Raw genomic sequence first — 24,659 nt, forward strand, 5'->3', positions numbered from 1 at the left:
TCCATGCAAATGTGGAACAAATTGTAACTGAACGATAAACGTCAGCGTTAGCAGGTTAACAGTTACGGAGGTATGGAAGTGATGTGTGTCTACCTGCTGTCTGAGACGACCGTCTGTCTGTTCTGTAACGGAGGCTTCCTATTGGCTGCAGTCTGCCTCTTCACGGGAACCTCCTTCCCATCATGCTCGGCGGTCAGTTCGGGGGTGTGGCCTGTCTCCTTCAGCTCGTACTGGAAGCGAAGGAGCGACACGGACGAGCTTTAACATCTGTAACTCCTGGTACTTCACTGCAGTGAATGTGATTCTTGTCACCTGCTCCGCCGCCTCCTGTGTGCTGCGGTTGTCCGTCTGCTCCTTCTTCATCTTTCTGTTTTCCTTCTTCTCTTTCTCTTTGTCCTTCTCCTCTGGCTCACTCTCTCTCCCTCGCTCTGACTCTTCCTCCTCCTTCATCTCCTTCCCTCCATCATTCTGCTGCTGTTTCAGATTCTCCAGCTTAGAATATAAAAATATAAAATAGAAATATTTATAATACAGGATATGAATATAAAAATGTGTTTTTAGAAATGAAAGAGCTGCATGAGCATGAAGAGGAAACTGTACCAGGACACACCTTCATGAAGCGTCTCAAATCAGGAGATCATATGTAACCAGCCAAAAGTTTTCAGAGTGACACAGTTTTGGTGCTACAGCCGTTATATCGCTCTCTGCACACACACCAGACCCCATTCACAAAAACAGTGATTTTAGCTCACAGGACACAGGAGCTGCTGGTCTGCTGCTGCCTCCATCAGTTATTTAGTTATGTGTGTAACACAAATATTGTGTTATCTGAACTACTGCTTTAAAACACCAAAGTCATACAATAACACAAACACACTGACTGATGGAGGCAGCAGCAGAGCAGCAGCTCCTGTGTCCTGTTCTCTAAAATCCCTGTTTTAGTGAATGTAGTCTGGTGTGTGTGCTGTTTGTGGTTAAACCAAAAGGATCTTCCAGGTCTCTCTCTGTAGGGATCCTTTCCATGACACACTCAGAATAACAGCTTTTTGAACTTTCCGTCATTTAGACACCCAAATATGTACATAAATAAATGTAAGTGTGTACCTGTGTGTCTGTACTTTGTGTTGTGTTACCTTCAGTTTGGCCTCCAGCTCCATCAGTCCGTCGCTCAGCTCTCTGATGGACGCCACCATCTCCGAGTGTTTACTGACCATCTTCTCGATGTACCGCCGCCCCTCCTCCACCCCTGAAACACATTTTACTGAGGTTAAACTCACAGAATCCTCTTAATGAGAATCATCTTAATATGAGATCTTCCACAACTCTCCTGTTTGTGCTCTGATGCTGCTGGAAATGATGATTTGTTGATGAGACTAAACCAGATGACCGGTGGTATGTATGCCATGAGCGTCATTCCTCAGTGATGACGGTTGGTCTTACGCTCCAGAGTCTCTTTCTGAATAACTATCTGTAACATCATCAGTCAGAGCCTCCTGGTTTCCCTTTTCATTTATTATTTATCTTTATTTGATTTTATCTGGTTTTGTCTGTTTTGTTCTTGTGTTTGGAAGTTTTCTTCTTTGTCTGTTTGATTTAGAGATCTCATGATCGTCTGTGTCAGTGTGCACGACTGTATGATCCCAAAACTGGAGCTTCAAATGTTTTCAACTGTAACACCTGAAGACGACGGAGCATGTTATGATATTGATTTGAGTCCTGTGACCGACCGTGCAGCCGGACAGCCAGCTCAGTGATCTGACCGATCCTCTCCTCCTGCTGGGGAACCGTCGGCCAGACGAACTTCTCAAACTGCCGGTAGAGGACGGAGACGGCTTCAGTGCTGCGGCACTCCGATGAAAACTTCCCGACACGAGCGATGGTCGCGCTGGCCTCCTCGCACCAGAACTGATACTGTTAATGTACAACACAGTGCAAATCACCTCTACATGTATGTTCTCTGCTACACATCTAAAAGACCAAATACTCTCTGGTTTCATCTCAGTAAAAATAACAATAATAATGATAAACTTTGTTTATGCAGCACTTACCAAGTACTTTACGTGGTTAAAACGGGATTAAAAACAATTCAGGTGAATAAAATCAGGTATTTGACCCAGTGGCACCATGTGCACACTGAAAAGCAGAGGGCCGAGGACAGAGCCTTGGGGTACACCACAAGTTAGAGGGGCCATAGATAGTAATAATATTATTACCACAACTCATATTAATAAACCAGCTGAAACTGAAGTAAAACGGTCTGGGTCACCTCCTCCATGGCGTGCTGCAGTCTGCAGGTCATGTCCAGTGTTTTCTGATGTTCTCTGACGCTTCGCTCAAACTCTCCCATCTGTCTCTGCAGCTCGTTGACACCGTCCTCCACCTCCCGGGCCACACCGCCGTCCTTGACCTCCGACCCCAGCCGGGCCGCCACGCCCTGCAGACGCTTCCTGAGCGCCTGGAGGGTCGGACGGAGCAGAGCGAGACAAAAAGAGGTTTAACGTTTTTACACATCAACCTGTTTTTATGCAACTCTATCATTTCTGCACCAAGAAAGGAGCAGAAAATGTTGATACAGCTCGACACTGTGACACCAGTTTCTTCTCCTACGGTGGACAAAACAGGAGGTGTTGGAGGTTCACGTTAACTCCACATCAGAGGCTGAGAGGAGGAGCTGGACTCACCTGCAGCTTCTCCTCGTACAGCTCCACCTGCTGTAGCTGGTTCCTGACAGCCTTCATGTTCCTGGTCCGGTCGTTTCTCTTCTGGTAGTTAAACTTCAGGTTGCTGAAGCGCTTCTTCAAATCCTTAAAGGAGCCACGAAGCTGAAAAATCAGAAAAACAGTCACCTGAGTGCAACAGGTGGAGGTAGAGATGGTCTGAGTTTAAACATCACATCCACTGGCCCTCAGAGCTTCATGTTGACTGGCGGGTACTGAAAGTGCTTGTTTTAGCCACTGATAGACCTGGAAGATCCTTTTGGTTTAACCACAAACAGCCGTTATATCACTCTCTGCACACACACCAGACTACATTCACTAAAACAGGGATTTTAACCTTAAACTAGTTCAGATCTGAACCAAATATTTCAAACACCAAAGTCTCACTATAACACAAATAAACTACTTCAGGAAGCAGCAGAGCAGCAGCTCCTGTGTCCTGTTCTCTAAAATCCCTGTTTTAGTGAATGTAGTCTGGTGTGTGTGCTGTTTGTGGTTAAACCAAAAGGATCTTCCAGGTCTCTCTCTGTAGGGATCCTTTCCATGATGCTGTCACACACTTAGAATAACACTCTGAGCCTGTCAGTGGATCAAACAAGCTCTTTTAGTGGACCTACTGTGATCAGGTGCAGTTGTCCCAAAGGATCACGTTGCAGCCATTGCAGCCCGTTTGGTGTCTGCTGGCTGAGGTGATCTACTGGACCAGTTCCAACACTTTTACTACCCACCAGTCACTCAGACACCAGGATGAGGACACAGAGGACAGAGGGTTAAAATACCAATGTTGCCCTTTAAGACGTAAATATCTTCAATATCAATACATTTGATGGACTTTTTGTACAGATTAATAGTCCCCAGAGGATGAACCCTACTGACAGCACCACCCTGAGGTTTATCTGAAAATTATTCATCAGACAGTTGTTGAGATATTTCAGACTTTACCGCTGCCTACATGGTTAAAATACCCGTTCACATGGTATCTTATTGTAAACATCTCTGGTCAGAGCTGTTTGAGCTGCGTTTTGCTCGCTGTCGATGTGGAGTGCATGTCGACGGAGCTTTGATAAGATTATTTTTAGAGCAGGAGGAACATTTCTGCCTCTGAGGAGGAACAGCGGTGTCGGATGGCTGATCTGTCAGCTGAGGACAGCTGGGAGAGACGGTAGAGCCGACAGAGACCGTGGAGCCTGGATCTGTTCAACTGATGAAGATGTTGAAATCAGAGGCTGAGGAGGTCGGACTGTTTTACTAACCCCGAGGTGGGCGGAGTAAAGGTCTGGGAAAACCCTGGATTGTGCAAGAATAGGGAGCAATAAAACAACAAAGCTGACATGGAAGACTTTGACCATCAGTTTACCATGAGGTGCCGAACACCAGGAAGGACCACAAAGTAGCCCAGACTATCCTGTAGTACACAAGATGGTCATGAATTACCCAAAAAGATTACCTAAAAGTACTACAGACTAACCCAAAGTACCTCAAAAGAGTATGATACAGTCCTATAAAATACCCAACAGTAACTGAAAAGTCCCAGAGAGCCATTAAGTACATTCAACCACCTCCAAGGACCAAGAAACCCCGAGAAGAATCCCACACAGTACCAAGAACTAGAGAGAAGATGAAGACCATAAAGAGCAATCAACTTCCCCTGAGGACCATGAAGTATCAGGACTTCATCTGAGAACCGTAAAGTCAAAGGAGTCCCAGGAAGTAAAAATATCAAGAAGGTCTCCATAAATGACCCAGAATACCTTGGGATACTTCAGGCTGACATGAGGCACCATGGGATACGCTCTTTACTTTCAGAGTCAGCTGACGGACTCCTTTGGGATCCTTAATGAGACCCAAAAATACTGTGAGTGTCTGTGGTGAGAGGAACAGAAGTAGAGTCAGTGCAGGTGACTCAGCAGCGTGGACTCAAAAACACTTCTGGAGGATCTGAGTCATCCTGCGTCTCCTCCCTTCACCCGTCATCCCTCTGATTCAGTTGTCATGGTCTCCTTGGCGGTGGCGTCCCGTTCCTAACCTTCCCGTCTTCACTCTGTGGAGTCACAGTTAAGGCCTTGTCATCAGGGTCTTCCCACAACACCCTGAGAAAGTCCACGCCGCCATCGCAGTCACAGACGTTTACTGTGAGTACGAACCGGTTCATGCTGTACAAATAAAATCTGGACGTTGGCAACGATACTTTGAGCCTCCATACAGCAGCATGTGACCAACCAGAGGGGCATCATTGGGTAAACATCCCATAATAACCTTCATCATGCAGTAAAAAGGAAGGAAAACGTACTTCTAAAACAAAATGATTGAAAGTCACGACCGGTCTCTACTCCAGATGGTCAGACTTCTCCTCAGGAGTCCACCAGGAGGAGTTCACCATGAAGCTGCTGCCTTCATGTTCCTGCAACATCTGGATGAGCTGACGGCTTCGTTAGGGAACGTTACCATCAGACTGAGAACATCCACATGGTGGTGATTCCCCGGGAGAGCAGGAGAGGAGCGGCCATGTTGGATGATGCTAATAGTTTAGCCTCCTGCTAACTGTAGCTGAAGGCTGCAAGTATTTCCAGTTCATGTGCATGTAGCTAACGCTAGGACAGTGATGCTCAGGTAACACCTGATGGACAGGTTCACGGCTAACGACTGGTTGAAGCTGCTCTGGTGTCACTGCCCACATATGAAGTGCCTGTAAAGGCCTGATTCACCTTCAGCCTCACTGCACCTGCAGATTGTGTCTGATCACAATGCAGATCGTCACCTGTGTCCGCCGCCGTGACTCACCGACACTGGAGGGCAGGAAGTGACTGTGAGGTTTGTGTCGTTCACAGAGAACTATGTGGGGGGGGGGGGGCACTAACTGGTCACCGCTCACACTCAGGCCTGTTTGAGTCTCTGATGGCCCCCCTCAGCTGCTCCTGCAGGCCTCACTGTAATGGTGACACGCAGCACCAGGTGCATGATGGGAAATACCCGCTGGCTGACTCTGCCTGTATTTTTGATTTGCCCACCCCCATCAGCCCTCCAACAGCTGCTGTCCAACCAGTAACACCAGTCAAACCAGTGTCACACCAGGTCTACCTGAAGAGGGCGCCGACATGCGGCGTCAGGTTAGCGAGCTTGTTAGCTTGTTTGCTAACGCGACATTAAGTGTCCACAGCGTATTAAAAGATGTAAGAGAGATGTAAAAGGTGAACACAGCCAGGAGCTTCTTCCATTTTAGAGTCAGCGTGTCACCTACAGTGGACGGAGTCACAGTGTGAGCCATATTTAGAACAGGTCGTCACCAGAGAGCCCTTTAGACGGGCAGCTGTAGCCACTCTGTCCCACCAGACTCCATTCACTAAAAGACACATTTTACCTCACAGCGATAAGCAGCTGCTGGTCTGCTGCTGCCTCAGTTGGTCAGTTTGTTTGTGATGTTGTGTGACTCTGTATTAAAGATCTTACAGTTCTGTGGTGGAGGCAGCGGTAGCACAGAGACAGAGACGGGCCGGTCTGACAGCAAAGGAAAGCAGTGAAGATATTTTACACTCAGCTTCCACTCAAACTGATGTCACTTTTTATAGGTGGACCCTTTTGTCAGGACTCTGCCGGTAACTCCTCTATTAGCCTGCTAATGCTAATGCTAATGCTAACTTATCATCTGTGAGCCAGAAGTTCATTCCTACAGGAGATAACAGTGACAGCCCCGACAGTCTGACCTGTGCAGAACATATTTATTCATTTATTCTTTAATCAACATCAGCTGTCTTGTCACCATTTGGCGCTGGTCTGCTGACAGCCACCAGAAAAAGCAGCCGAGTGAAGCATGAGGTCCAGTTTCTGGTGCAGTGGAGGGACCCTCTCCTGCTCAGCGCTCAGCGGCTTTAAGGGCTCCAATAAAATCTAAAAGTGTCCCGCTGACCTCAGTTAAATTCAGACTCTGATTACAGCGGGCCAGCGGCTGCCTCTCGTCAGATCGGTCCGACTCAGAGCTGCTAGAAAAACTATTGACTCTCACGGAGAAACAAGTCGGAGTTAATTCAGCTTCAGTGTCTGAAACGTCCGTTTAATTTAAAGTTTAAGAGTTTTGTGCAGGAAACTCATTCGAAATCCACATTTAAGAATCACTTTCACTGATCCCAACTGTCCTGAGAGGCTCCATGGAGTCTGGTGCTGATGACACTGGTACACTGATGTTTTCTCCTTTATCAATCATTTATTTTGCTTTAAATAAATTTTTTCCTTCAAGAAAAAACTGTTTTTCTTTAATTCTTTCTGAAACTCTCTGAAACTAGAAGATAATTACTTGGTAAAATAGATAAAATGACTCAAACGTTTCATTAATCAATGAGAAAATGTGATTGATCAGAGTGGAGACAGACAGACAGCAGCGCCCTCTGCTGGTCGCACTGATCAGTCACAGCCTCACCTGCTCAGGTGACCGGCTGGAGGTCATTATGAAGCCTGGACCGTCATGACACAGAGACCAGTCAGTGTCAGTTACATTTAAAACAACTTCATTTAAACAGCATCTGCAGCCCAGAGAGTCACTGAGATAAAATAAAACCAACAACGAGGATTAAAACCAACAGTTAGATCTTAAAGTCAGGCCGACCCTCCAAATTAAAAGCCTGATTCATTTGAGTCCTTCTAATAGCACAGAGAGAGAGAGCACCACGGGACAACGGCGGTTTGGATGATGTCGGCGTCGGTCGGTAGTGATCGACACACGACCGCGTTGTGGTTCATACCTGTGACCTTTGACCTCACCTGGGTGATGTCATCGGCGAGCTGACGGCTCAGCGGCTCCCGGCGAAGTTTCTCCTCACGGCGAGCCGCCTCGTTCAGCCACGACACACGAAGAGAGTCCAGAGAGACGAGACGAGCCTCCAGCTGCTGCACAGCAAAGCTGCTCCGACCCTGATGGGCACACAGAGTACTCAGTACTGCAGTACAAGTACTCTGCTCAGTACTGCAGTACAAGGACTCTGCTCAGTACTGCAGTACAAGTACTCTGCTCAGTACTGCAGTACAAGTACTCTGCTCAGTACTGCAGTACAAGGACTCTGCTCAGTACTACTCAGTACACTTGCAAGACCAAAGAGATGGTGGTGGACTTCCACAGGAAACCCTCCACCACTGCACCAGTGTGTGTGTGTGTGTGTGTTACTGTGTGTGTGTGTGTGTGTTACTGTGTGTGTGTGTGTGTGTGTGTGTGTGTGTGTGTGTGTGTGTTATTGTGTGTGTGTGTGTGTGTGTGTGTTACTGTGTGTGTGTGTGTGTGTGTGTGTGTGTGTGTGTGTGTGTGTGTGTGTGTGTTATTGTGTGTGTGTGTGTGTGTGTGTGTGTGTGTGTTATTGTGTGTGTGTGTGTGTGTGTGTGTGTGTTATTGTGTGTGTGTGTGTGTGTGTGTGTGTGTGTTACTGTGTGTGAGTGAGTGAGTGTGTGTGTGTGTGTGTGTGTGTGTGTGTGTGTGTGTGTTACTGTGTGTGTGTGTGTGTTACTGTGTGTGTGTGTGTTATTGTGTGTGTGTGTGTGTGTGTGTGTGTGTTACTGTGTGTGAGTGAGTGAGTGTGTGTGTGTGTGTTACTGTGTGTGAGTGTGTGTGTGTGTTACTGTGTGTGAGTGAGTGAGTGTGTGTGTGTGTGTGTGTGTGTGTGTGTGTGTGTGTGTGTTACTGTGTGTGAGTGAGTGAGTGAGTGAGTGAGTGAGTGAGTGTGTGTGTGTGTGTGTGTGTGTGTGTGTGTGTGTGTGTGTTACTGTGTGTGAGTGAGTGAGTGTGTGTGTGTGTTACTGTGTGTGAGTGAGTGAGTGTGTGTGTGTGTTACTGTGTGTGTGTGTGTGTGTGTGTGTGTGTGTCTTATTGTGTGTGTGTGTGTGTGTGTGTGTGTTATTGTGTGTGTGTGTGTGTGTGTGTGTTATTGTGTGTGTGTGTGTGTGTGTGTGTGTGTGTGTTACTGTGTGTGAGTGAGTGAGTGTGTGTGTGTGTGTGTGTGTGTGTGTGTGTTACTGTGTGTGTGTGTGTGTGTGTGTTATTGTGTGTGTGTGTGTGTGTGTGTGTGTGTGTGTTACTGTGTGTGAGTGAGTGAGTGTGTGTGTGTGTGTTACTGTGTGTGAGTGTGTGTGTGTGTTACTGTGTGTGAGTGAGTGAGTGTGTGTGTGTGTGTGTTACTGTGTGTGTGTGTGTGTGTGTGTGTGTGTGTGTGTGTGTGTGTGTGTGTGTGTGTGTGTTACTGTGTGTGAGTGAGTGAGTGAGTGAGTGAGTGAGTGAGTGTGTGTGTGTGTGTGTGTGTGTGTGTGTGTGTGTGTGTGTGTGTGTGTTACTGTGTGTGTGTGTGTGTGTGTGTTATTGTGTGTGTGTGTGTGTGTGTGTGTGTGTGTGTTACTGTGTGTGAGTGAGTGAGTGTGTGTGTGTGTGTTACTGTGTGTGAGTGTGTGTGTGTGTTACTGTGTGTGAGTGAGTGAGTGTGTGTGTGTGTTACTGTGTGTGAGTGAGTGAGTGTGTGTGTGTGTTACTGTGTGTGTGTGTGTTACTGTGTGTGTGTACTCACACTGAGGCTCACAGCCCTGCAGACCTCTGTCTTCAGTGTTGTGGCCGTTGTAAACAGACTCTGGATCAGTTTCTCCTCAGTGGGGCCGACAGGGTCTGACAGGAGCAGCGCCTCCAGCTGGACACACAGAGAACAACACTGGAGCTAAATCCCTGTTTTAGTGAATGTAGTCTGGTGTGTGTGCTGTTTGTGGTTAAACCAAAAGGATCTTCCAGGTCTCTCTCTGTAGGGATCCTTTCCATGATGCTGTCACACACTTAGAATAACACTCTGAGCCTGTCAGTGGATCAAACAAGCTCTTTTAGTGGACCTACTGTGATCAGGTGCAGTTGTCCCAAAGGATCACGTTGCAGCCATTGCAGCCCGTTTGGTGGCTGCTGGCTGAGGTGATCTACTGGACCAGTTCCAACACTTTTACTACCTACCAGTCACTCACACACAGGCCTGCTGACCTGTTTGGTTGTGAGGTGGAAGCTTCTGGCCAGATCCAGGATGGACTCGCTCTGATGGATTTTGTTCTTTAGTTTCTCGTGGAGCTTCAGCAGCTCTGACAGATGATCCTCCTCCTCCTCCTCCTCCTCCTCCTCCTCCTCCTCCTCCTCCTGCCTGTCCTGGGCTCCTCTCAGAGTCTCCCAGCTCTTCACCATGTGCTCCACGTCAGCATCAAGTTGCTGGAGAAAGGAAACAAGTTTGTCTGATCACTGAGGAAGAAACGTCTTCCTGTCAGGACTCTGAGGCTCAGAGCTCTCAGGACCAACACTTCCCAGCATGCCATGTCCAGAGACCCTAACCGGCCCTACAGTCTAACACTGCCCGTGGTCCAGTCGCACCAGTCCAGGAGGCCCAGAGACTCAAGGGTCCCAAAGGTCCCAAAGGTCCCACCAGTGTAACAGTCTTAACAGTCGTGGTAATCAAAGAGGACTGGCAGTCCTTCGTGTCCCGGCAGGTCAAAGTCACAAGACTCACGATGAAGTGTGGTCTGGCCTGGTTGAAGTGCTCCAGCAGCGTAGAGGTCTGCAGGTCCGAACCCAGGTCCATCAGACTGCACGAGTCCAGCAGCTCGGAGACGCACTTCAAGTCCCGCTGGGTCTGAAAGCACAGCCCCCCCCCCCAGGTCAGCACTGAGCGTTACCACACAGCAGTGTTCAGAGAGACTCAGACGGTTCGGACCTGGAGCAGCCGGTCCCGGTACTTCCTGCGCTGCCGCTGCCTCCGGACTTGTTGGCGACTCCGCAGCTTCTTCACTTCCTGTTTCAGTTTGCCGAGCCGCCGCACCGCCCGCCGAACCACCGACACCGCCGCCGGCAGGTTCAGCGAAGCACCCGACACCTGACGGACACATTTCTGACGTCACATGATCTCATCAGAAACTATTTCATCACCGCTCGCTCTCTGGTTACCGTGGTGACGTCATGGATGTAGCTGCTCCCCAGCTCCTGAGCGGTGACGATCCTCCGCAGCGCCTCCTCCTTCATCCTCCTCTTCCTCACTGCTGCCCCGGAGCTGGTGGTTGTCCTGATGTTACCACCACCAGTGTCACTCTCCTCCTCCTCCTTCTCTTCCTCCTCCTCCTCCTCCTGCTCCTCCTCCTGCTCCACCTCTTCCTCCTGCTGCTCCTCCTCCTCCTCCTCCACCTCCTCCTCCACCTCCTCCCCCTCTTCCTCCTGCTCCACCACCTTCTTCTCCTTCTGCTCCTCCACCTGCTCCACCTGCTCCTTCTTCTCCTCCTGCTCCACCTCCTCCTCCTCCTCCTGCTCCACCTCCTCCTCCTCCACCTCCTCCTCCACCTCCTCCCCCTCTTCCTCCTGCTCCACCACCTTCTTCTCCTTCTGCTCCTCCACCTGCTCCACCTGCTCCTCCTCCTCCTCCTGCTCCACCACCTTCTCCTCCTCCTGCTCCTCCTCCTCCTCCTGCTCCACCACCTTCTCCTCCTCCTGCTCCTCCTCCTCCTCCTGTTCCACCACCTGCTCCTCCTCCTGCTCCTCTGGCCTCCTTCTGTAGACCTCCCTCAGTTCTTCCACCTCCTCCTCCACCTGGAGAAGAGGAGCACAGTGACCTTCATCAGACTCTAGATGTCAAACGTGATGTATTCATGGCTCAAATGCTGATTTAGCTCCTGTGGACGAGGGACGGATCTGGATCTGGATCTAGATCTGGACCTGGATCTGGATCTGGATCTGGATCTGGATCAGGATCCAGTGGACTTGCTCTGACCTGCTGGGCCGTCCTGAGGAAAGTCACGTAGGGTTGCAGCAGCTGCAGGTTTGAGTCGATCTTCCTTTTCAGACCCTGCAGCTCCTTCAAGACCAGATCAGCTCGACCGGCGAGTTCAGGACTCAGTGGGCCGGTTGGCTCGGCGGCAGCAGACGGTCCGGGCCGAGCGGTGCCGGTCCTGGTCCGACCCCCCCTCAGCTGCTCCGTCAGCGCCTTCAGAGGAGTCAGCTGTCCGCAGGAGCCGGATCTGCTGGTCAGGTCCGGATACAGAGCTCTGATCTGATCCAGGATCTGCTTCACGGTCTCTGCATCAGAACCTGCAGACTGGAGACAAACAAGGAGTGTGTGTGTGTGTGTGTGTGTGTGTGTGTGTACCTGGGCCTGTGTGTGTGTGTGTGTGTGTGTGTGTGTGTGTGTGTGTGTGTGTGTGTGTGTGTACCTGGGCCTGTGTGTGTGTGTGTGTGTGTGTGTGTGTGTGTGTGTGTGTACCTGGGCCTGTGTGTGTGTGTGTGTGTGTGTGTGTGTGTGTGTGTGTGTGTGTGTACCTGGGCCTGTGTGTGTGTGTGTGTGTGTGTGTGTGTGTGTGTACCTGGGCCTGTGTGTGTGTGTGTGTGTGTGTGTGTGTGTGTGTGTGTGTGTGTACCTGGGCCTGTGTGTGTGTGTGTGTGTGTGTGTGTGTGTGTGTGTACCTGGGCCTGTGTGTGTGTGTGTGTGTGTGTGTGTGTGTGTGTGTGTGTGTGTGTGTGTGTGTGTGTGTGTGTGTACCTGGGCCTGTGTGTGTGTGTGTGTGTGTGTGTGTGTGTGTGTGTGTGTGTGTACCTGGGCCTGTGTGTGTGTGTGTGTGTGTGTGTGTGTGTGTGTGTGTGTGTGTGTGTGTGTACCTGGGCCTGTGTGTGTGTGTGTGTGTGTGTGTGTGTGTGTGTGTGTGTGTGTGTGTGTGTGTGTGTGTGTACGTGTGTGTACCTGGGCCTGTGTGTGTGTGTGTGTGTGTGTGTGTGTGTGTGTGTGTACCTGGGCCTGTGTGTGTGTGTGTGTGTGTGTGTGTGTGTGTACGTGTGTGTACCTGGGCCTGTGTGTGTGTGTGTGTGTGTGTGTGTACCTGGGCCTGTGTGTGTGTGTGTGTGTGTGTGTGTGTGTGTGTACCTGGGCCTGTGTGTGTGTGTGTGTGTGTGTGTGTGTGTGTGTGTACCTGGGCCTGTGTGTGTGTGTGTGTGTGTGTGTGTGTGTGTGTGTGTGTGTGTACCTGGGCCTGTGTGTGTGTGTGTGTGTGTGTACCTGGGCCTGTGTGTGTGTGTGTGTGTGTGTGTGTACCTGGGCCTGTGTGTGTAGCTGGAGGTGTGTGTTCAGAGTGTCTTCTGCCTCACAGAGCCGCCGTCCTGCTTCACAGCTGTTGGACAACAAACTGCTGCCGTGCTGCACCCAGCTCCACATCTGCAGCACCCGTTCACACAAGGCACCAGTTTAAACCAGTTCAAACCAAACCAGTCTAAATTAAGCTACCGGTAAGAAAAGCGTCACCTTGTCCACGAGGCGTTCACATGACGACAACAGTCGTAACCTCTGATTGGTCAAGATGGCTCGGTGGGCGTGGTCTTCTCCATTTTGAGTCTCCTTTCCCAGCATGCTCTGCAGCCCTGTCGACTGCCCACTGCCACAGGAGGAGACGCTCGATAATTAATAATAACTACAAGACGGTTTCAGACGAGTGATGAACTCACAGGACAACTCTACTGTTTTTAAATCCTTTCTCAGCCGTTCTATCGCTCTCTGCACACACACCAGACTACATTCACTAAAACAGGGATTTTAGCTCACAGGACCCAGGAGCTGCTGCTCTGCTGCTGCCTCCATCAGTCAGTGTGTTGGTGTTATTGTGTGACTTTGGTGGTTTAAAGCTTTAATTCAGATCCAAACTAATGTGTTAAAAAACCAAAGCCACAACAACCAGACCAGCAGCTCCTGTGTTCTGTGAGGTAAAATTACTGTTTTTGTCAAGGGAGTCTGGAGTGATCTAACAGTAGTCTGTGGTTAAACAAAATGGACAGAACCCAGGTTTAAAAATACCAGAGTTCCCCTTTAAAGTAAATAATGTGTCAGTGTTTACAGGTTTACATATTTTTATCTTATCTTATATCTTACAGTACTTATGTTCCGTGTAAAAGAGGTTCAGGGAGGTTCTTGTTGGACAGGTGAGAACATGGAGGTGGTTCGACATGTTTCCTACCTGTCGGCTCTGTGCTCCTTGGTCTCCTCCTGTTTCCTGCTCAGTTCGGACCACCGGACGTCTTCAGCCTGAGAAAAACAGTTTAAACACACAAACATGCAGAAACCTGCAGGAGTCCTCAGGTGTCAGTAACTACCGTTAGCACCAGCTAAGTACTGTACTGTCTGAACGGTGTTAGCCGCTAGCTCGCTGAATGGCTTCACCAGCTAACTCTCTAAGCTACGCTAAGCTAAGCTAATGTTAGCCAGCTAGCTATATCACTCTCTAAGCTAAGCTGAGCTAAGCTAAGGTTAACCAGCTAGCTGTGACTAGCATGGATCAGGTGTTTCACAGTGTCAGCTGATTTTATAGTAAATGATGAACTATGGACTAATTAACTTGGTGGAGCCAACGGACCAAATAAATAAATAAAAACAGTAAAAGGTGCGAGTGATTATTTTAAGTCTGATGTCGACTTCATCTGCGTCGTCGTTCTAACGGTTAAACAAATCACGTGAAAAACGTCCTTGAATGTTTTATCGTTCCTCAAATGATCAGGATCATCCCAAACACACACTGAGGGTCTAATCCAGATCAACATGGATCACTGATCTAATTCTAAATCTAATCCATTTTCCAGATTTGATCCAGTCCTTCCTTTGCCCCCCCCCACCCCAGGACAAACAGAGACAGAACATGATGTCATGGCCGCCACAACGCCGTCTGACTCTGTATCCTGATTGGTGGAACCCCATCCAGCCACTTACCTCTGATCTGGATTCAGGTCTCAGGTCTCTGTTTCTGATCTCCTCTGATCCGGAATCTGATTTCAGGTCTGGTCCAACTCCTGACTGGGGCACTATGGTATCCTCTGATCTGAATCCAGATTGGGAGGCGGATATAGATTCAGGCTGCAGGTCTTTGGTTTGCTCCGATCTGGATTCAGGCTTTAGATCTGATCTGGATCTTGAATCAAAGTTCCTGAATTCCTCTGATCTGGATCCAGGTTTCACATCTGTTCTAGATCCAAGCAGTTGGTCTAATCTGGATCCAGGCTGAAGGTCTCTGGTCTCCTCTAATTTAGAATCTGATCTTGGTCCAGTCTTCAGGTTTAATCTGAATCCAGGCCTCAGGTTTCCCGTCTCCTCTGATCTGGATTCCATTTTCAGGTCCAATCCAGATCCAAGCTTTACATCTGATCTAGATTCAGGCTGCAGATCTCTAGTCTCCTTTAATTGGAATTCAGGTTTCAGGTTTGATCTGGATCCAAGCCCCATGCCTCTGGTTTGCTCTTTTGATCTGGATTCAGGCCTCAGGTCTCTGTTTCTGATCTCCTCTGATTTCAGGTCTGGTCCAACTCTTGTTTGGATCTCTATGGGATCCTCTGATCCCAATCCAGATTGGGAGGCGGATCTAGATTCAGGCTGCACATCTCTAGTGTCCTTTAATCGGAATTCAGGTTTCAGGTTTGATCTGGATCCAAGCTTCACGCCTCTTTCAGGCTTCAGATATGCTCTAGATCTAGACTGCAGGTCTGTTTGGTCTGATGTGGATCCAAGACTCACATCTGATCTGGATTCAGGCTTTACATCTGATCTAGATCCAGCTTGTAAGGCTGGTCTGGATCCAGGCTGCAGGTCTCTGGTCTCCTCTAATTTAGAATATGGCTTTAGGTCTGATCTGGATCCAGGCTGCAGGTTTAATTTGAATCCAGGCCTCAGGTTTCCGGTCTCCTCTGATCTGGATTCAGGCTTTACATCTGACCTAGATCCAAGTTGTAGGTCTGATCTGGATCCAGGCTGCAGGTCTCTGGTTTCTTTTAACCTGGATTCAGGATTTACGTCTGATCTGGATTTATACAGCAGGTCTCTGGTTTGGTCAGATGTGGATTCAGGTTTCACATCTGATTTGGATTCAGGATTCATATCTGATCTGGATCCAGGCTGCAGGTTCTGGTCCAGGATCTCGTCCACTGTGAGACTCCAGTCCTGCAGAGACCAAAGAGTCCTTCTGTCATTACTTTGTAACTCACCTAGCTTCTTCAGGTGACCGACGGGACCAGTTCCAACACTTTTAGTCAACACACAAGGATATGAGCCGGGGCAAAAACACCAGAATTACCCTTTAAGTTTCCTTCAGTTCAGCTGTTTGATTTCAGAGTTTTGATTCAGCAGACAGAATATTTTTAGACGCAGTCATCGGAGCGTCTGGAATGTGATTTATATTTATAACCTGAACACAAGATGGCGGCTGACGGGACAGACCGAGGACGCTCGGCTCTGGTTACTCTGGAGGAACCTTGTCCTTCACCGTCAGTCAGTGGGGGAACTGTAGCACAGACTGAACTGTTCTCTACATTCCCACAAACCCTGAACTCCTTCTGAAGGTGTGGAGCCTTCAGAGTCCTCAGAGGTTGTGTTTTGTCTCAGTGGGCTCCTCTCTCACCTCTCTGGACTCCTGATCCTTCTGGCGGACCATGGTGCCGTTCTCCGCCTGCTGGAGCTGCAGCCTCACAGCCCGGTCCGCCCTCCTCCTCCGGTCCTGCAGCGTCTCCACCAGCTCCTCCAGCCTCAGCGCCGCCCCCCCGCTGCACTGGGAACTCTGGGAATGCTAGGAAGAGGATGCAGGGTCATGTATTGTTCCAACTTAAAAACCGAGACCTTCCCCACGTCCTCTTTGACGTCTCTGAGCTCCTTGGCCTCTTCAGCTCCCCCGCGGTGCCAACAGGGAGCTAACTAGCTAACGTTAGCTTAGTAACACCAGAGTCCAACACAAAGTCCACGTCAGAACAAAATAAAGTTTGATCTGGTGAAGCCAAACAGGAAGGAGACCGACGTCAGAGGAAAACTAACGTCAGCGTCAGCAGGACGTTAGATTCATGGAGGACCTTCGGTTAGCTGCTCGCTAACATTAGAGCTAGCTAAACACTGTCAGAGTGGACATGCTAACTGCTAGCTAAACACTGTCAGAGTGGACATGCTAACTGCTAGCTAAACACTGTCAGAGTGGATATGCTAGCTGCTAGCTAAATACTGTCAGAGTGGATATGATAACTGCTAGCTAAACACTGTCAGAGTGGATATGCTAACTGCTAGCTAAATACTGTCAGAGTGGATATGCTAACTGCTAGCTCACCAAATGACGTCACCAGCTAACGTGATCTATGATGCTAACTTATGTCTGATAAACTGTATTCATTTTAGGACAACAATAGATGATGTAACACTACAAGGCAGGGGTAACCAACTAGCTAACAGTAAGCTAAGCTAAGGTTAGCCAGCTAGCCATAGAGACAGAACAGCCTGGAATAGCCTAGCCAGAGGCTGTCCAGGTCCACACATCTTTTTGATTAACTACGAACAGCCGTTATATCGCTCTCTGCGGACACACCAGACTACATTCATAAAAACAGTGATTTTAGCTCACAGGACACAGGAGCTGCTGGTCTGCAGCTGCCTCCATCAGTTCGTCTGTTTGTGTTATTGTGTGTTTCACAAATACTGTGTTGGATCCAAATTAACCCTTTAAAACACCAAAGTCACACAATAACACAAACAGACTGACTGATGGAGGCAGCAGCTCCTATGTTCTGTGAGCTAAAATCCCTGTTTTAGTGAAAGTAGTCTGGCGTGTGTGCAGAGAGCGATAGAACGGCTGTTTGTGGTTAAACCAAAAGGATCTTCCAGGTCTCTCTCTGTAGGGATCCTTTCCATGATGCTGTCACACACTTAGAATAACACTCTGAGCCTGTCAGTGGATCAAACAAGCTCTTTTAGTGGACCTACTGTGATCAGGTTTCCTCAGTAAATCTCACCTTGTCCTCGTCGTCCTCGTCCTGCAGGACTCCTCCTCTCCTCTGGAGGGCCTCGGTGTCCTGCAGACGTCTGAGTTTCTGCAGCAAAGCGCAGCTGCTGCTTAAAACCTGCAGCGACTTTCCCAGAAGATCTGCAATCAAAACACAAAGACACGACGGCTGCAGCCCTCAGCCAGCAACAGACCAGTTTAAACCAGTTTATCAGTGGATCAAACCAGTTTAACCCTCCGCCTGCAACAAGCTACATAGTTTATGACCAGAAATTTGTATATTTCATAAATATACAGTTTGTTTAAACCAGTTAAACCAGTTTGTTCTGTTAAACTAGGCCTGTGCTAGTCAGTTGTTGTCCTGGTGGTGATGATAATAATGATTATAGTTTTTAATCAATGATTTGATTCATGGTCATTTCTCCAGTTCAGACTCTGGGACCTAAATACAGCTTCACTGTGGACATTTTATAGATCTCCCAGCATGCCTTGAGGGAGAGAAAGGTTCAGGCCAGTCTACCACAGAGCCGACACCCAAACGCTGGTTACCTCTCCTCAGGGAGTCGTATGTGAGCCGCAGTTCGCTCAGCCTGTCGTCCGGTCCGACCTGAACATCCTCAGCTCTGTCGATGCTGACGGAAAACTGAGAGGGAGACAGAAGGAGGTAAAACTGAAGTAGGAAGAATCCAAGGCAGCCAAGCACAAAGACTTCGTCACTGTGTTTTAATGGACGTCCAGTCTCACACAGCAGGGGGTTCTGGTGCAAACAGGTAGAAACGGCATTCATCTATTAGTGAATAATACGCTGTTTAATAAGGAGGCCTAAAACGGAGCCCTGCGGTACACCGCAAGTAGAATCAGCCCTGAAGTGGAAAACAGACAACAACAAGCATCAACCAGGATGAATCAACATGTGGCTTTGAGCTTAATGCTAACTTTAACACGCTAAACACTAGCAGGAATAATGTTCACTACGTTCTCCGTCTTAGCTTAGCATTTTAGCATGCTAATATGCTGATGAAGGTCTGTTGTTCTGAACTTAAATGTTAGAGATACATGATGACACATGTTGCCTGTTGGTGGCGCTAAAGGGGAAAACAGAGTGTCAGTAAAGGTTTTACAGCTGAACCAGTGGATCCTCAGCAGGATCCTCAGTGGGTCAGTGGATCAGTGGGATTCAGCCATGATTGGACTAAATGTATTTACGGTTCATCCGTTAGCTGCTGAGATATTTCCGTCTTGTCCGAGTGTTTGATTGACGCCCCCCCGCCCGACTGGGAACGCTGCGTCTCAGTCGACTGATTAAAGGAGCCCACGGGGTTAAAATAGAGTCGCTCCTGTCGGACTGTTTTAGATAAAGGCTGCGGCAGGTGACCGTCGGCAGGCAGCAGGTGTTGCCAATAAAATGGCAGCCGGCCAATGACCACGGCGAATACACAGCACCGCCTGAAGAATGTGGGACAGATGTCCTTCACACAGGACACAGGACAGCACGCTTCACTTCCTACTGCCGCCTGGGAGGAGGTCAGAGGTCAAACCCCCCCCACCCGTCAACATGGAGTCTCGCTGTCTGCAAACACACCAGACTGCATTCACAGAAACATCATTTGTTTGCTGGTCTACTGCTGTATCGATCAGTTAGTTCGTTTGGGCTGTTCTGTGACTTCGGTGTTTTAAAGAGTTAGTTTGAATCTGAACTGACCCTTTAAATCTAAAATCAGACAATCAAACAAACAAGCAAACTGCTCCAGGCAGCAGCTCCTGGCTTCTGTGAGGTTAAATGACTGGTTTTGTGAATGTAGTCTGGTTTCACCGTTTGGTGGCTGCTGGCTGAGGTGATCTACTGGACTAGTTCCAACACTTTTACTACCTACCAGAGAGGACCCAGGGGGAGAAACAGCTGATTTACCCTTTAATGTCTTTCTGTTGGTGACCATCACAGAAACTTACCTCCAGCGCTCGGCGGTAAAACTCAGCGGCGAGCGTCAGGACTTCCTGTCGTCTCTCCAGCAGGCGGAGAAGCAGCGACCACCCCTCCCTCAGAGACGCCACCATGGCTCTGGACACCTCCTCCTCTTCGTCCTGTTCCTTGTTCCTCCTCCTCCTCTTGTCCACCACAGACAGAACCTCCTGCTCATGTTTCTGATTGGAGAAAAGAATTCTTCAGTCGACAGGTGAGATTAACAAGATGCTGAACGACCCTGACCAATCAGAGGACGCTTCTTTACAGACTGATACCGACCAATCAGAGGACGCTTCTTTACAGACTGATACCGACCAATCAGAGGACGCTTCTTTACACAGACTGATACTGACCAATCAGAGGACGCTTCTTTACAGACTGATACCGACCAATCAGAGGACGCTTCTTTACAGACTGATACCGACCAATCAGAGGACGCTTCTTTACAGACTGATACCGACCAATCAGAGGACGCTTCTTTACAGACTGATACCGACCAATCAGAGGACGCTTCTTTATACAGACTGATACCGACCAATCAGAGGACGCTTCTTTATAGACTGATACCGACCAATCAGAGGACGCTTCTTTATACAGGCTGATACCGACCAATCAGAGGACGCTTCTTTATACAGACTGATACCGACCAATCAGAGGACGCTTCTTTATAGACTGATACCGACCAATCAGAGGACGCTTCTTTATACAGGCTGATACCGACCAATCAGAGGACGCTTCTTTATAGACTGATACCGACCAATCAGAGGACGCTTCTTTATACAGGCTGATACCGACCAATCAGAGGACGCTTCTTTATAGACTGATACCGACCAATCAGAGGACGCTTCTTTATACAGGCTGATACCGACCAATCAGAGGACGCTTCTTTATAGACTGATACCGACCAATCAGAGGACGCTTCTTTATACAGACTGATACCGACCAATCAGAGGACGCTTCTTTATACAGGCTGATACCGACCAATCAGAGGACGCTTCTTTACAGACTGATACCGACCAATCAGAGGACGCTTCTTTACAGACTGATACCGACCAATCAGAGGACGCTTCTTTATACAGACTGATACCGACCAATCAGAGGACGCTTCTTTATAGACTGATACCGACCAATCAGAGGACGCTTCTTTATACAGGCTGATACCGACCAATCAGAGGACGCTTCTTTATAGACTGATACCGACCAATCAGAGGACGCTTCTTTATACAGGCTGATACCGACCAATCAGAGGACGCTTCTTTATAGACTGATACCGACCAATCAGAGGACGCTTCTTTATACAGACTGATACCGACCAATCAGAGGACGCTTCTTTATACAGGCTGATACCGACCAATCAGAGGACGCTTCTTTACAGACTGATACCGACCAATCAGAGGACGCTTCTTTACAGACTGATACCGACCAATCAGAGGACGCTTCTTTACAGACTGATACCGACCAATCAGAGGACGCTTCTTTATACAGACTGATACCGACCAATCAGAGGACGCTTCTTTACAGACTGATACCGACCAATCAGAGGACGCTTCTTTACAGACTGATACCGACCAATCAGAGGACGCTTCTTTACAGACTGATACCGACCAATCAGAGGACGCTTCTTTATACAGACTGATACCGACCAATCAGAGGACGCTTCTTTACAGACTGATACCGACCAATCAGAGGACGCTTCTTTACAGACTGATACCGACCAATCAGAGGACGCTTCTTTATACAGACTGATACCGACCAATCAGAGGACGCTTCTTTATACAGACTGATACCGACCAATCAGAGGACGCTTCTTTATAGACTGATACCGACCAATCAGAGGACGCTTCTTTATAGACTGATACCGACCAATCAGAGGACGCTTCTTTACAGACTGATACCGACCAATCAGAGGACGCTTCTTTACAGACTGATACCGACCAATCAGAGGACGCTTCTTTACAGACTGATACCGACCAATCAGAGGACGCTTCTTTACAGACTGATACCGACCAATCAGAGGACGCTTCTTTACAGACTGATACCGACCAATCAGAGGACGCTTCTTTACAGACTGATACCGACCAATCAGAGGACGCTTCTTTATAGACTGATACCGACCAATCAGAGGACGCTTCTTTACAGACTGATACCGACCAATCAGAGGACGCTTCTTTATAGACTGATACCGACCAATCAGAGGACGCTTCTTTATAGACTGATACCGACCAATCAGAGGACGCTTCTTTATAGACTGATACCGACCAATCAGAGGACGCTTCTTTATCCAGACTGATACGACCAATCAGAGGACGCTTCTTTACAGACTGATACCGACCAATCAGAGGACGCTTCTTTATCCAGACTGATACCGACCAATCAGAGGACGCTTCTTTATAGACTGATACCGACCAATCAGAGGACGCTTCTTTATCCAGACTGATACGACCAATCAGAGGACGCTTCTTTACAGACTGATACGACCAATCAGAGGACGCTTCTTTATAGACTGATACCGACCAATCAGAGGACGCTTCTTTATCCAGACTGATACCGACCAATCAGAGGACGCTTCTTTATAGACTGATACCGACCAATCAGAGGACGCTTCTTTATAGACTGATACCGACCAATCAGAGGACGCTTCTTTACAGACTGATACCGACCAATCAGAGGACGCTTCTTTATAGACTGATACCGACCAATCAGAGGACGCTTCTTTACAGACTGATACCGACCAATCAGAGGACGCTTCTTTATAGACTGATACCGACCAATCAGAGGACGCTTCTTTACAGACTGATACCGACCAATCAGAGGACGCTTCTTTATAGACTGATACCGACCAATCAGAGGACGCTTCTTTATAGACTGATATCGACCAATCAGAGGACGCTTCTTTATACAGACTGATACCGACCAATCAGAGGACGCTTCTTTATAGACTGATACCGACCAATCAGAGGACGCTTCTTTATACAGACTGATACCGACCAATCAGAGGACGCTTCTTTATAGACTGATACCGACCAATCAGAGGACGCTTCTTTATAGACTGATACCGACCAATCAGAGGACGCTTCTTTATCCAGACTGATACCGACCAATCAGAGGACGCTTCTTTACAGACTGATACCGACCAATCAGAGGACGCTTCTTTATACAGACTGATACCGACCAATCAGAGGACGCTTCTTTATACAGACTGATACCGACCAATCAGAGGACGCTTCTTTATATAGACTGATACCGACCAATCAGAGGACGCTTCTTTATACAGACTGATACCGACCAATCAGAGGACGCTTCTTTACAGACTGATACCGACCAATCAGAGGACGCTTCTTTATACAGACTGATACCGACCAATCAGAGGACGCTTCTTTATACAGACTGATACCGACCAATCAGAGGACGCTTCTTTATACAGACTGATACCGACCAATCAGAGGACGCTTCTTTACACAGACTGATACCGACCAATCAGAGGACGCTTCTTTACACAGACTGATACCGACCAATCAGAGGACGCTTCTTTATACAGACTGATACCGACCAATCAGAGGACGCTTCTTTATACAGACTGATACCGACCAATCAGAGGACGCTTCTTTATACAGACTGATACCGACCAATCAGAGGACGCCTCTCTGTTTGTACCTGGAGCTTCTCCATCAGCTGCTGCTGCTCCTGGATCAGCGTCCTGTTCTCCTCCTGGTCCGATCCGATCTCACAGAGGCCTGGATGGACCTGGACCAGCTGGAGGTGGACCAGAGAGCCGCTCTGCAGACACACAGGAGGCGTCATGGAGGAAATTACTAATTTATCCACAACTGAATAATTAGTGCTCTGGTTTGTACAGTCGACCAATCAGTAGCATTAGGAGGAGTCACATGGCCTTTCAGTCCTGTTTCAGCAAGTACGACAGTAACAGATGCATCATAACAGCTTTATTAGCCCTAACGAGGTCAGCTGCTAGCTGAGTTAGCTGTTAGTCAAGTTAACTGCTGATTAGTGCTTAATTAACTAAACTTAATAAAGCACTAACAGCTGATAGTGATAATAGAAAAGACTCAATTATAATAATGAACACGTCTCATTAACACCTGATCATGTTAATGATCATCTGATCTCATCATGGACCAGTTCCAACATTTTTACTACCTCCCAGTCCTTCAGACACCAGGATGTGGACAGAGAGGATCATGGGTAGAAACAGTGGAGTGACTCTTTAAGGTGAAGCCTTGTTGTTGACCTACATACCTGGAGGACAGAGGTGACCAGCAGTGATTGGCCGGCCTGGACGGCGATGGTGCTCAGAGTGGTGACAGAGGGAGGAGGCTTCATGCTGCCTCCTCTCCCTCCTCCATCTGTCCTTCCCGTCTCCTGCCGTCCTCCACCCGTCTCCTGCCGTCCTCCACCCGTCTCCTCGGTCTCTCCGGCCGCCATGAGGATCCAGTTACAGGCGGAGGGATGAGCGGACCTCGTTCACTGCTGCCTTCCTCTCACTTCCTCACTGACCCACTTCTCTGTGGAGCTGAACCAGTTTGTGTTCCCACTGTGAACCCGTCCACCCAGACCCAGCCCGGAGGGTCTCCTGTTCTCTAGACGTCCAGTCTCCTACAGAACCTACAGAACCTACAGAACCTACGGAACCAGAGTTTCAGTTCAGCTCTCCAGAGAACGACCCTTCAAATCAAACCTCCCTGAACCCAGACGGACGTCAGTGTCTCAGAGGCTGTGCTGACGTTTCTGTTGAGTTTAACGTGGTTAGAAAATGAACCTGCTCCTCCTGTCAGTCTGTGAAAGGATGACGCTAGCTAACGCTAGCTAATGCTAGCTTAACAGCCACAGCGTGACATTAAAGTCTCTTTATTCTCAATAACAGCAACCAGCTTTCTGCATGAAAAACGACTTCAAGAGACACTAAACAGCCACAAAGACACTAAACAGCCACAAAGAGACGCTAAACAGCCACAAAGAGACACTAAACAGCCACAAAGACGCTAAACAGCCACAAAGAGACGCTAAACAGCCACAAAGAGACTAAACAGCCACAAAGAGACGCTAAACAGCCACAAAGAGACACTAAACAGCCACAGAGACACTTAACAGCTACAAAGAGACGCTAAACAGCCACAAAGACGCTAAACAGCCACAAAGAGACGCTAAACAGCCACAAAGACGCTAAACAGCCACAAAGAGACGCTAAACAGCCACAAAGAGACTAA

General features: G+C 48.5%; 1 protein-coding gene across 1 annotated transcript in view; it reads right to left on the reverse strand.

Moving 5' to 3' along the window:
• ccdc141 (coiled-coil domain containing 141) overlaps window positions 1-23,914 on the reverse strand; it is a 31,302-nt gene extending 7,388 nt beyond the window's left edge. The window contains exons 1-24 of the mRNA XM_070837578.1: window positions 23,692-23,914; window positions 23,089-23,211; window positions 19,422-19,613; window positions 18,021-18,114; window positions 17,482-17,612; window positions 16,113-16,268; window positions 14,435-15,655; window positions 13,689-13,756; window positions 12,983-13,112; window positions 12,776-12,895; window positions 11,465-11,788; window positions 11,173-11,283; window positions 10,651-10,839; window positions 10,421-10,579; window positions 10,217-10,339; window positions 9,703-9,921; window positions 9,251-9,367; window positions 7,470-7,619; window positions 2,682-2,822; window positions 2,267-2,455; window positions 1,728-1,911; window positions 1,134-1,246; window positions 313-492; window positions 94-230 (exon numbers count right to left, since the gene is read on the reverse strand). Coding sequence (XP_070693679.1) covers window positions 94-230; window positions 313-492; window positions 1,134-1,246; window positions 1,728-1,911; window positions 2,267-2,455; window positions 2,682-2,822; window positions 7,470-7,619; window positions 9,251-9,367; window positions 9,703-9,921; window positions 10,217-10,339; window positions 10,421-10,579; window positions 10,651-10,839; window positions 11,173-11,283; window positions 11,465-11,788; window positions 12,776-12,895; window positions 12,983-13,112; window positions 13,689-13,756; window positions 14,435-15,655; window positions 16,113-16,268; window positions 17,482-17,612; window positions 18,021-18,114; window positions 19,422-19,613; window positions 23,089-23,211; window positions 23,692-23,877 — 4,757 coding nt within the window. The 5' untranslated portion in view covers window positions 23,878-23,914. The remainder of the gene's footprint in view (window positions 1-93; window positions 231-312; window positions 493-1,133; window positions 1,247-1,727; window positions 1,912-2,266; window positions 2,456-2,681; window positions 2,823-7,469; window positions 7,620-9,250; window positions 9,368-9,702; window positions 9,922-10,216; window positions 10,340-10,420; window positions 10,580-10,650; window positions 10,840-11,172; window positions 11,284-11,464; window positions 11,789-12,775; window positions 12,896-12,982; window positions 13,113-13,688; window positions 13,757-14,434; window positions 15,656-16,112; window positions 16,269-17,481; window positions 17,613-18,020; window positions 18,115-19,421; window positions 19,614-23,088; window positions 23,212-23,691) is intronic.
• Between the last annotated feature and the right edge of the window lie 745 nt (window positions 23,915-24,659).

The sequence above is a fragment of the Pempheris klunzingeri genome, chromosome 10, assembly GCF_042242105.1.
Source record: "Pempheris klunzingeri isolate RE-2024b chromosome 10, fPemKlu1.hap1, whole genome shotgun sequence".
Classification (NCBI taxonomy): domain Eukaryota; kingdom Metazoa; phylum Chordata; class Actinopteri; order Acropomatiformes; family Pempheridae; genus Pempheris; species Pempheris klunzingeri.